The following is a 12,661-nucleotide window of genomic DNA, read 5'->3' as shown; positions in this document are numbered from 1 at the left end:
ATCTATCTATCTATCTATCTATCTATCTATCTATCATCTATCTATCTATCCTCTCTCTCTTTCTCTCTCATCTATCTACCTATCTATCTATCTATCTATCTATCTATCTATCTATCTATCTATCTAGTGATTCAATAAAACAGTTTTTTGAGGAATCTGATTGTCTCGGAATGCTGACTTGGTTGGGTTCGTCAGTCAGAACCCTGACACTGTGTTTGTCGTGTCCTGCGGTCATGTGACTGTGTTTTACGATAGTTTTGTCCCCCCAAAAAATGGCATTTATTGCCACTTTTCAGCAAAACTGGGACCACAGTGCACCGTTGCTTCGCTTAATGACTGCAGCGTTTTCTTAACCACAGCAACACTTTACAACCAAGGCAGTTGCTTAACGGATACCAGAACAAGGTTGAAAAAATGATCCCTTTTATGAATATCATGATTTACAACCACGATGGGCAAGATCCGTTACGGTTGTAAACCAAGAATTACCTGTACACTCCGAAAAACGAATGGAAAACTAAAAGCTTTGAAAATTCCCCAAAGCTGTCCTCTTTCTCTCCAGATCCCCCTCCAACCCGGCGGCGGCCAACGGGGGTGCCCCATGCCAAGGAGATGCCCAGGAGGTACGTGAGTGCCACACAATCTGCACCACAGGTAAGAGTAATGATAACATCCATTATCATTTCTGCATGGCGGCCCCCTCTTAGTTATTTATTTCGTACGGCATAGCAGAATATAACATTTATGCGTTAAGAATTCAGAAAAACAGCAGATAAATTGTCTCAATTTTTCCAAAAGGCAACACGACTTTCTTGGGGTTTTTTCCTTGAAGAGGTTTTGCTTCTCACCCGAGAAGCTTCTTGAGTTCTGAGGGAAGGATTGAACTGTTACTTAGAAAGGAGGAAGCTTCTCTGGATGAGAAGCAAAACCTTTTCAAGGGAAAAAAACCAAGAAAGTTGTGTTGCCTTTTGGGAAAAATCACCTTTCGGTCAACCCTGACCTGTATGATTAAGAATAGACATTTAGCATATAAAATGTGCATCAAAATATGAAATCCAAGAGCAAGGAACAATTTAAAAAACTTGCAGTATAAATGATGAATAATAAAATTACGAATGAAATTAAATTATATCTGAGCAGTTACTAGATGGATAAGCTTATGGTCAATTTTCTGGATATCTGTCCGTTGGGCAATATTGCCGCCTGCCATGGTTGGTTCAAATCTGATTGAGCACTGCCCAGACTCCGCTGCACCAGTTGGATACTTGCCTATCGACACTGAATAACAGAGTTGGAACGGACCTTGGAGGTTTTCAACCTGTTGCTCAAGCAGGAAACCCCTGGGCCGTGGCCCACCTGTGTGTAACTGGGCCATGCAACTGGGCACTGAGCTGCGTATGTGCAAATGGAGCTGCGTGTGTGCACCTGTACACATGCTCACATGGAACCATCCTGTCTCCCCCACGCAGGTCCACCAAGCCAGAAAGATTGGGGAACGCTGTCCTATACCAAGGGTCCCCAACCGGTGGGCTGCAACCCACTACTGGGCCATGGCCTGTTTGCAAGCAGGCCATGTGAGGGGCTGGCTGGTGTGTGCACATGCGTGCATGCACAGCCCCACTAGCGCAAGTATCGTGGGGTCCTGCGGCCCCACTCACATAAGCTTTGCGGGGGTTCTGAATCTCGCTTGCGCCAGCTTCGCAGGAGTTTGAAACCTCACTTGCGCAAGCTTTGCGGGGGTTAGAAACCTCACTCGCGCAAGCTTGTGGGCGCTTGGAATCTCATTCACATGAGCATCGCAGGCACTCTTGGCCCCACTCATGCAAGCATTGTGGGTGCTTGAGGCTTGGAGTCCCACTCGCACATGCATCACACACTCAGCCCCACTGATATGAGCAACAGGTGCTCGTGTGCACGCGTGCTCACACCCACAAAACTATCTCCCTTTCCCCCACCTCTCCACCTCCTGGCTGCCATCCTGGAAAGCTTGGGGAACTCTGTACCATTTCAGACCCATTGTTGTCCAATCTTTTTTTTTGTGTGATCCTGAGAGTCTAGGATTCCTGTCCCAACACCCACCCACTCATCCCCGCTTCCCTCCTGTCCCCTCGCAGAAATGGCCGTGCTCTGGAGCGACTGGACTCCCTGGTCTCCCTGTTCCAAGACCTGCTTCTATGCCCCGGATCTGGTTGGCACGCGAAAACGATTCCGGCATTGCAACGGTACCGCACAGGCCGTGGGGTGTGATGGAGAGACCGTGCAGGAAGAGGAGTGTGACACACCTCTCTGCCTGGGTGAGTAGCCGAAGGAACGCCGGCGTGGTGCAGCCAAAATCTGCATTTATCATCATGCCCCCATTGGAGCCTGAATCTGTGGAAGAAGACGAGCCGGAACTGCAGCCAGCGGAGATCGAGGGGGAGGCTTCGTTGATTTCGAAGGAAAATGGGGAGGGACAGGCCCAGTCAGGCCAGGGTCTTTCAGGATTGGGATGGCTTGTAGGCAGGGGCAGGATGACCAAGAGAAACTAAGCAGTGAACACGAGAGACGGAGCTCAGGCGATGAGCAAGAACTGCCCCCTCTTGATCCTCGACCACAGAGAGTGGAGAGAAGGCGAGAACAACGTAGGCTGATCCGACTACTCAGAAGGAGAGCGCCCTGCCCCTTCTCCACAAGGCACACCTGTGGAGTGAGACTTAAGGAGACGCTGTGGGGTGGGGCATTGGTCGGGAAGAAACACTGAATTCGTGGGAGCGTTTGGGGAAAATTTGGAGCAATAAAGGGGCAGTTTGAACTGTCAGATGACTGTTGCCTCTGTGCCATGCCCCGGGTCTTCACAGTTGACTATGCCCAGATTGACTCATTCGAACACCCGAGGTTCAGCTCGGCTTTCATTGGTCAAGTCTCTTTCGGGGTACAGGGTCCTGTACGGGAGGTCCTTGACTTATGAGCTCCAAATTTCCCTTGCTAAGCAAGACGGTTGTTAAGTGAGCTTTCTGGACACCGTTGTTAAGCGTCTCCTGAAGCTTCGATTGAAGCTTAATTGAAGTTTAGCTTTGATTTTCATTCCATAAATGAAGCTCAGCTTTAATTGAAGCTTAATTGAAGCTTAATTTTGAATTTCGTAAATTAAGCTCAGCTTTGATCGAAGCTTAATTCAGTCGTCGCTTTGATTTTCATCTGATAAATTAAACTCAGTTTTTATTCAAGCTGAATTGAAGATTAACTTTGATTTTCATTCCATAAATTATGATCAGCTTTGATTGAAGCTTAATTTAGGCTTAGCTTTGAATTTCCTCTCATAAATTAAGCTCAGGTTTAATTGAAGCTTAAATCTGATTTTCGTAAATTAAGCTCAGCTTTGATCAAAGCTTAATTCAGGCTTAGCTTTGATTTTCATCTCATAAAACAAGCTCAGCTTTCAGTGGAACTTAATTCAGGCTTAAAGCTTAATTGAGGCCAGTGGGGAAGGAGGCCTTAAGACCCCTGGACTTGTCCTGATTCAGCCCCCCTCCCCAATATCTCTCTGCAGTGGAGGGGATCTGGACTCCTTGGTCGGCCTGGTCTCCCTGCTCGGCGCTCTGCGACTCCGGGGTGCAAACTCGCGACCGGACCTGCTCCAAACCTTCCTATGGGGCTCCGGGATGCTCGGGCCCACTGATCCAGACCCGGGATTGCAACACACAGCCCTGCAGAGGTATAGGTTTTAAAATTTAATTTATTTTTATTTAATATGGAATTTCACTTTTATATTTAATTTAATTTCACTTTTATATTTAATTTAATTTCACTTTTATATTTATTTTAATTTCACTTTTATATTTCATTTCATTTCATTTTTATATTTATTTTAATTTAATTTATTTAATGTAACATAAGATAACTTAATTTAATTTAATTTAATTTAATTTAATTTAATTTAATTTAATTATGTTGGTAGGGAACTTGGAGGTCTTCTAGTCCAGCCCCTAGCTCAAGCAAGGGTCCCTTACAGAAATACAAAAGGTCAGAGTGGGAAGGGACCTCAGAGGTCATCTAGCCCAACCACTACCTCAGGCAGGAGACCCTTACAGAATCATAGCATTGGAAGGGACCTTAGAGGTCTTCTAGTTTACCCCCAGTTCGAGCAGGAGACCCTTACAGAATGACAAGAGTTGGAAGGGACCTTGGAGGTCATCTAGTCCAACCCCCTGCCCGAGCGGGAGTTGTCCGGGCCACAGAACCGGGGTTGTCTGTCTCCTGCCATTGTGCCTGGTCAGCCTGGCTGAGCCTCTTGCTCGCTCTTCCGCCCGCAGCGCAGTGCCCAGCCAACATGGTCTACCTGACGGTGGAGGAATGCCGTCGGAAAGGTGGCGCTTGCCCCCGGCTCTGTCTGGACCAGGACACCCAGGTGGAGTGCACCTCCCCTTGCCGGGACGGCTGCCATTGCCCCGAGGGTCTCTTCCTCCAGAACGGAACCTGCGTGCCGCTCAGCCGGTGCCCGTGTTACTACCAAGGGGAGAGTTACCCGCAGGGCACCACCGTCCGCCGAGACTCTTGCAACAACTGGTAGGAGATTCTCAAGACCGCCCCCCCCCCGTTTCCTTCCCTTGCAAGGGGGACTGCTTTTCAAGGGGGGGGGCAGGATTCCCGATCTGGCTTAATTGGGGAGGGGCAGACACTACCCCTCCTGGGGGCGCCCCGATTGCTCCTGGCATCCGAAGACTTTCTGGATGCTGAAGGTTGGCGCTTTTCCGTTCTAGCACCTGCCAGGAGGGGGCGATGGTATGCGGCACAGAACCTTGTCCAGGTAACTTTTAAATTAGGGGAAAGTGGCCCAGGGGTCATGACCTTTCTGACGGGGTGTGTGCAGGAGGACCCAAAGACCCAGTGCTGGTATTCAGCTGGTTCGGACTGGTTCAAACGAACCGGTAGCGGCAACCTGCTTACCCGCCCTGGCGCTATGCTGTCCTATTTAACCACGTTTTCTAGGCCACGCGCATTCACGCAAGCCGTGCGCACCCACATTTTTGGTACACTGCAAACTGGTAGTAAACCTATGTGAAACCCACCAGTGCAAAGACCCCACCGTCCCCCCCACCCACTCCTTCCTCCATTGATCGCTTATCGAGAAATTTAGACACAGGTTTTGAAATCGGACACCTTTTAGCATCAAAAGGGGGGGGATTGTTGAGTTCCCAAAAGGAAGGGTCAGCATGCGGTTCCCATCATCCACTGCCCCTTACAGAGGATAATGGGAGTTCCAGCCAGGTGGATCAGAGGTCAGTGTTTTTCTCAATTTTGGAGGTTTTAAGATGTGGGGACTCCAACTCCCAAAATTCCAAGGATCGAAGTCCACCCCTCTTAAAGCAAGCTGGGGATTCTGGGAGTTGAAGTCCTTCCCTCTTAAAGCACGCTTGCTGGGGAATTCTGGGAGTTGAAGTCCAATGTTGAGAACCAGCATCTTCGCTCAACTAAATCTCCTTTGTCTATTGAGAACAGGGTTTACCATGGAACCTGTAACTTTGCGGGGGCTCTATGGGGCTTCACCAGGTGGATAGACAGGTAAATTCGGGCTCTACCTGAGAATGGATTGATATTCCTCCTCCTCCTCCCGGACAGGCAACTGTAGCTGGACCTCTTGGTCCGTTTGGAGCTCCTGCAGCCGGACTTGCAATGTGGGAACCCGTCGGCGGTACCGTGCCGACGCCGAGCTGGAAGGACAGAACTGCCAGGGGTCCAAGGTGGAGATTGAATTCTGCAGCCTGCAGCCCTGCCCAGGTGAGAAAGAGAGAGAGAGAGAGAGCAGAATAGCAGACTAAAAGAGGTCATCTAGCCCAACCCCCTGCTCAAGCAGGAGACCCTTATAGCATCATGGCCTTGTGGAGTTGGAAGGGGCCTTGCAGGTCATCTAGTCCAACCCTCAGCTCATTCCGGACACATGGTTGTCCAGTCTCTTCTTAAGAACCTTCTTATAACCTTCCCGTTTTCGGGTCTGGAACTCAGCTCTCCCACTGAGCAGCCATGAATGCCAAAAAGGAATAGATTCTAGGCACAGGGTGTCTGAGCATGTCTAGAGTGCTTCTCCAGGATGGTGGCAATCACCAGTCTTATTTTCCACCGAGCAAGACAGACATGCTGGGGGAACTTGCAAGTCCTTCTCCACTGGGGGAGGAGGGGGGGCAAGAACTTGTGGGTTCCCAGCCCCCTCACTCCCCCACCCCACTTTTTGTGACTCCCATACAGGGTCTGGCGTAGAATGGGGCCCCTGGTCGGCGTGCTCGGTGCCCTGCGGCGGCGGTTATCGGAACCGGACAAGAGCTGGCATCACCGTCTTGGGCCGGATCGACTTCTCAACCTGCAACCTTCAGCCCTGCAAAGGTGGGCTTCCTGGCTTCAATCAATCGATCAGAATGGAGCGGGAAGGGATGTGGGAGGTCATCTAGTCCAGCCCCCTGCTCAAGCTGGAGACCCCTAGAGAATTAATGCGTTGGGAGGGACCTCAGAGGTCTTCTAGTCCAACCTCCTCCTCAAGCTGGGGACCTTTACAGAATTAGAGAGTTGGAAGGGACCTCGGAGGTCATCTAGTCCAGTCCCCTCCTCAACCAGGGGGCCATTAACTGCTACAGACCCTATCTCTGTTCTCTCCGGGATCAAACATCCATAATCAATTCTTCATTATAAAACTTTTCCTTAAAATTATAACTAAGGTCTTTCTCTCGTCCCTTCCAACCAGGTGAGGTTCCGGGCACCTGTCCAGCAGGGAAAGAATGGCGAGAGTGCACCGACGGCCCAGCTTCCTGCGCGGAGCTCAGCACGGACAACAACACTGGACACATGGCATGCCAGCCAGGGTGCTACTGCCCCAATGGCACTGTCTTGCTGGTAAATACTCCAAGAGTTTCCGCTGCTCGTCTCTGCCGAGAGATCAGCACCACCGAACCGTATCTCTGTCCACCTGTACAGCTCTTGTGAAAGGCGGGTGGGGCGCAGCCACTCTTTGGAAGGTGTGCCTGACCTGGTTTCATGAGGACTAGTGCCATAAGAGTAGAGGGTGCCGTGTCTGGAAGAAGGGGAACTTGGTGTCTTGAAGGGTCGAGGACCATTCGTCGCGGCCAACTCAACACAGCCAACTCACCATGGCCAACTCTACACAGCCAATTCAACACGGCCAATTCAACATGGCCAACTGGCCTTGGTTAGCTCACCACGGCCAACTCACCACAGACAACTGGCCATGGTTAACTCACCACAGACAACTCACCATGGCCAAACACGGCCAACTCAACACAGCCAACTCAACATGGCCAACTCAACACGGCTAACTCAACATGGCCAATTCAACATGGGCAACTGACCATGGTTAACTCAACACGGCCAACTCAACACGGCCAACTCAACACAGCCAACTGACCATGGTTAACTCACCACAGCCAACTCAACATGGGACAAGAGCTACATGAATATCAAACAAAGGGTGGAATACAGTCATTCAAGAAAGGATGCAAAAAGGAGGGATGGAATGAAAAATGAAGGACAAAAATGAAAACAATTTTTTTATTGATTGGAAATCCTTAAATTGAATTGTTCAATTGTCCCCTGGCGAGTTGGCCGGGATAAGTTGTCCCAAAGTGAGTTGGCCGCAGCTAGTTGGCTGTAATCAGTTGGCCATGGCGAATTGGTCGTGGTGATCACAGCTACTGTGTTTCCCCGAAAATAAGATCTTGTCGTATATATATTGTTTTGCCAGCAAAAAAAGGAACTAGGTCTTATTTTCAGGGGGGGGCATATCGTCCACTGACTCACCTCACTTGCGCACGTCACCCCCGGACTCCTTTTCAGTGTCAGAGGCCTTCAGGAACTTCCCCTCTAGCCAGCAAGACTTCCCTGAAGGCCTCTGCAGCGGGAGCTCTGTTTATCAGGTACAGAGCCTTGCCGACTGCAGAAGAAATAGGCCGGCAACTGTCTGAACGTAAGTGGTAGGACAGCTGCACCCCACCCCACCCAATCCTCACTCTAGGTTAATTTTTTACCTGTTCATCCTGGAGTGGGCAGGGTCTTAATTAGGGCTTATCTTGGTGGGGGGTTAGGGCTTATATTGGGCGCATGTGTAAAAAAATCAAGCTAGGACTTATTTTCGGAGTAGGTCATATTTTCAGGGAAACACGGTAGTTGGCTGTGATGAGTTGGCTATGGCGATTTCGTCGTGGTGAGTTGACTGCAGCCAGTTGGCTTGATTACTTGGCCGTAGCCAGTTGACCAGTTGGCAAGTTAGTCATTGTGAGTCAGCCATGATGAGTTGACCACCACGAAATGTCTGCGGCGAGTTGTCCCATTCCGGTCCCTAATGCAACTTCTTCTCCCCTTCCAGAACAACCAGTGTGTGCCGGCGGAGGCGTGCCCGTGTGCCGTAGAGGGGAGGATCTATGCTCCCGGTGAATCGGTGGCCAAAGGTTGTGAGAACTGGTCAGTCTGCTTCTCCTGTTGGTCCAACCGTCTCTCTCTCTCTCTCTCTCCCATCGTCGCTGTGGCGTAATTTGATTTTTCCTCCCTTTTGCAGTTCCTGCATCGGTGGGCAGGTGGCGAATTGTAGCCGTGCAGCCTGCGGCGACGGTAAGAGGGACCCTCTACTTTTGACATGTCCTTGACTGACCCCCTGCTCAAGCAGGAGACCCATACAGAATCACAGAGCTGGGAGGGACCTTGGAGGTCATCTAGTCCAGCCTCTGCTCAAGCAAACGACACTTACAGAATAGAAGAATTCCAAAGTCCTCTGCAAATCTGTTATTCTGAGAAGGAGGGGGGGGAGGAGAGAAGGGGATTGGACTGGATGATCTCCAAGGTCCCTTCCAACTCTCTTATTTCATGATTCTGTAAGGGTCTCCTACTTGAGTAGGGGGGTTGGACTAGATGACCTCCAAGGTCCCTTCCAACTCCATCATTCCGTTATTCTGCTCCTGGGCGCCCAAGTACCTGCCTGAGTTGAGTAGTGTGCATTATCAAGGGAGGGGGTAGATAATCCACAGGGAAAGACACCCCCCCCCATTATCACAAGTTCCGATCTCTGTGAGTGGCCGATGGGCTTCTCCTGATGGTCTCCTTTTTTCTCCCGCGCCAGTGAACGGTCAGTGGTCCGAATGGACCCCCTGGAGCAAATGCTCGGCATCCTGCGGGCTGGGACTACAAAACCGATACCATTTCTGCACGGATCCTGCCCCTTCCGGGATTGGATTACCCTGCCTGGGTCCGGAACGCGAGGACAAAGCCTGCCAGCTCCAGCCATGTTCCCGTAAGTCCTGCCCCGCCTCCCCCCATCTCTTCCCCAAAGGTGGGGTGGGGTCTTCCCCAGAAGAGACCAGACAGTCAGTTGTCTGAAGCGGCATAGGATCTCCTGCTCGAGCACGGGGTTGGACTAGATGACCTCTGAGGTCCCTTCCAACTCTGTGATTCTGTAATTCTGTAAGGGACTCCTGCTCGAGCTGAGGGTCAGACTAGATGACCCCCCACGTTCCCTTTGAACTCTAGGATTCTGTAAGGGTCTCCTGTTTGAGTAGGGGGTCAGACTAGATGACCTCTGAGGTCCCTCCCACTTCTGTGATTCTGTAAGGGTCTCCTGCGTGAGCAAGGAGTTGGACTAGATGACCTCGAAGGTCCCTATATGATTCTGTCATGCGCAGAGGGTTAAAAAAAACAGGTTATACTTCCTGGTTAAAACCAGGGTGGGTGGAGCCTTGTGCCGCCATGGCTACTGTTTCTCCGAACCGGTCTGAACCGGGATCATTTCACCCCTGCTTCTGACTCTGCGGTTCTGCCAGGGTCTCCCGCGTCAGACCTCCAAGGTCAACTAACCAGACATTTGCCGAATACACCAAAAATAACAGAATCCCTGGGGACCTCGGAGGTCATCTAGTCCAACCCCCACTCAAAATAGTCACCCCATACAGCTACACTCTCCCCTTTAGTGTATGGTGTGAATGAGCGATTTGGCCCTTTCGGGGGTTCCGTAACCCAAGCCTCTTCTGTGCAGGGGCTGGGGATTGGGGGCTTTGGAGTCCCTGGACGTCCTGCACCGTCAGCTGCGGAGGGGGCCTGCGGAGCCGGAGCCGAGCCTGCGACAGCCCCGCCCCCCGAGGAGGCGGAGACTATTGTGAGGGACCGCCCACTCAGGTGGAGCCCTGCCACTTGAACCCTTGTCCAGGTGAGTGGAGGAAAATCAGCAAGGTTGGATACAGCTCGTCCTCGACTTACAACGAACGCTTCGTTTAGTGACCAGTCGAAGGCCCCGAAAAACATCGATTTAGGACTTGGTTTGCCACACTTACCGACCATCACAGCGTCCCCATGCTCACGCCGTTGAGCTTCAGGATGCTTGGCCATGGACTCACAGTTATGACGGACGCGGTGTGAAATTCCCCCTGGACTTTGTCAAGTGACTGAGTGAACAACTGCAGAGGTTCACAGAAGCAAAATAAAGGCATAAAATGGGACAAAGGTCTCGCTTAGCGACATCAATTCTGGTCGCTAAGTCAAAGACGAGCTGGAGCTTGGCTGCCTCGCTGCTCCTTCACCCCTCCGAGTGATTTCAAATCGAGGTTTTTGGCTGACTTTGTTAATCTTCCCAACAACCCTGCAAGGTAGGCTGATCAGCTAAAACACCCTTCCTCAATGAGGACTGGAACTTGATCTCCTACTTTAAGTTAGATACTGTTTTAGGGGAGATGGCAGCTCATCCTCAACATTCGGCCACAATTGAGCCCGATGTTTCCATCGCTAAACGAGACAGTGGTTAAGTTCTGCCTCATTGTATGACCTTCCTGGCCCCAGTTGTTCTGTGAATCCCTGCCGTTATGTCACTAAAATGGTCGTTAAATGAATCTGGCTTTCCCAACACGGTCGCAAAATGAATCGGGCTTCCCCAGTTGTTAAGTAACTTTGTCCGCCTTTCGTGACCTTTCTTGCCCCCGGTCATTCAGTGAATCCCCACCGTGCTGAAGTCAGCTCGACGGTCGTTAAGCGAATCACACTTTCCCGTTGACTTGGCCAGTCAGGAAGTCGCAAAAAAGGGGATCACATGACCCCCAGAACCCTAGACAATTGCCAAGTGTTTGAATTCTGATCCCATGTTCCACGGGAATGCCGCCACGGTCATAAGTGTGAAAACAGTCATGAGTTATGTTTTTTTCGATGCTGTTGGAATTTCAATCACTAAATGAACAGTTGTAAGTCAAGGACTGCCTGAAAGGAACAACGGGAGGGTCTTTCTGGTGCTCATGGGGTGGGGGGGTGAAAATTGGGGGTCCCCACTGAGGAATCGGCCCCTCCCCTTTGGACTGTGGGACAGGAGGGCAGGGATAAAAATATTATTATTGGGGTTTTTTTTGTTTTTTTTTATACACACCCCTTTTCTGCCAGACTTGGACTGTTCCATTCTGGAAGACTCGGCTTACAGCCGCTGCGGCCCACCCTGTCCTCGCTCTTGTGATGACCTCGCAGTAAGCATATCTCCCTCGCGGTTCTGGGACCTCCCCCCAAAAGTCCCACCCACCCACCCACCTCTTCTTTGGCGAGGGGCTCTCAGGCCCAGTACAATGAATGCAGGATGGGATACGGAGTCAGGGACCCTCTGAGGGCATCTAGCCTCAAACTCCTGCCGTCTTCAGTGCGTCGACATTACGATGTCTTCTTCGTCATTTAATGACCCCGTAATCCCTTGCGGGATGGAGTTGGGGCAACTGAATGGAGCTGAGAGTTTACTGGCCGGATGCCCTTCCTATCACCAATGAGGAGTTTTGTTCAGCAGATATATTCTCATTGTGCCCAGAGAGAGAAATATCTGCCTCTACCTAGGATCGAACTCACAGCCTCCTGATTGTGAGGCGAGAGCTCCACCTCTAGGCCACCCCACCACTCATTTCTAACACAGTTATAAAATAGATGAATTCTTCCCACACCTCATTTGAGACCTAAGAGGCCTCGGCCCGTGGGGCATTCGGTCTCTGGGCCGTTCTCATTCCCTCCCCTCCCTGCCACTTCTCTCTCCACGCCCCCTCCCCTCTGCCCCCAGCACTGTGCGTGGGCTTGTGAACCGGGCTGCTACTGCACCGGGGGGAAAGTCTTGCACGGGAACGGCTCGGCCTGCGTGGAAAAACCGAGCTGCACCTGTTTAGACCTGCGCACTGGTCGACGGCACTCGCCGGGAGAAGTCGTGCCGCGGGCCGACGGTTGCAACAATTGGTAAGCCAGACAGGAGGAGAGGCCCCAGCTGGGCGGAGGGAGGGTCTTCACTGGGACGTCTCGATTCCAACAGGGCATTCTCATCTGATCCCCCTTTCCTTCCCCCCAGTACCTGCTCTGACGGGAAGCTGGTTTGCACCAACCAGGCCTGTTCAGGTGAGCCCCCCCCAAACTGGGCTGGGCGGGGGGGCACGAGGGTCCGGGCTGGATGGGGCAGGACATAGCTGGGAGGCAGAGTCCCTGCACTGAGAGGAACAACGCTGGAGGGGTGCAGGGCTTAGACAGTTTCTTGACCTGTATAGATATCGTCATCAGGGCTAGAAGGGAGTGAGGTTTGCTGAGAGGAGGAGGAGGAGGAGATGGGGGAGATGGAGGAGGAAGAGGAGGAGGAGGAAAGAAGAGGAGGAGGAGGGGGGAAGAGAAGGAGGGAGAGGAGGGGGAGGAGAAAAGA

General features: G+C 51.4%; 1 protein-coding gene across 1 annotated transcript in view; it reads left to right on the top strand.

Moving 5' to 3' along the window:
• The window catches only part of LOC117673241 (SCO-spondin-like), a 123,176-nt gene that overhangs the window by 70,791 nt on the left and 39,724 nt on the right, over nt 1-12,661 (top strand). Inside the window, exons 60-74 of the mRNA XM_087894296.1 lie at nt 563-654; nt 2,115-2,294; nt 3,530-3,694; nt 4,293-4,545; nt 4,740-4,786; nt 5,599-5,757; nt 6,223-6,357; nt 6,713-6,861; nt 8,348-8,442; nt 8,537-8,589; nt 9,095-9,265; nt 10,004-10,174; nt 11,389-11,468; nt 12,041-12,210; nt 12,320-12,366. Of these exons, the coding sequence (XP_087750422.1) occupies nt 563-654; nt 2,115-2,294; nt 3,530-3,694; nt 4,293-4,545; nt 4,740-4,786; nt 5,599-5,757; nt 6,223-6,357; nt 6,713-6,861; nt 8,348-8,442; nt 8,537-8,589; nt 9,095-9,265; nt 10,004-10,174; nt 11,389-11,468; nt 12,041-12,210; nt 12,320-12,366 (1,967 nt within the window). The remainder of the gene's footprint in view (nt 1-562; nt 655-2,114; nt 2,295-3,529; nt 3,695-4,292; nt 4,546-4,739; nt 4,787-5,598; nt 5,758-6,222; nt 6,358-6,712; nt 6,862-8,347; nt 8,443-8,536; nt 8,590-9,094; nt 9,266-10,003; nt 10,175-11,388; nt 11,469-12,040; nt 12,211-12,319; nt 12,367-12,661) is intronic.

The sequence above is a fragment of the Pantherophis guttatus genome, chromosome 4, assembly GCF_059756535.1.
Source record: "Pantherophis guttatus breed Tessera chromosome 4, ASM5975653v1, whole genome shotgun sequence".
NCBI classification, from domain to species: domain Eukaryota; kingdom Metazoa; phylum Chordata; class Lepidosauria; order Squamata; family Colubridae; genus Pantherophis; species Pantherophis guttatus.
This window is presented reverse-complemented; position numbering and strand designations above follow the sequence as displayed.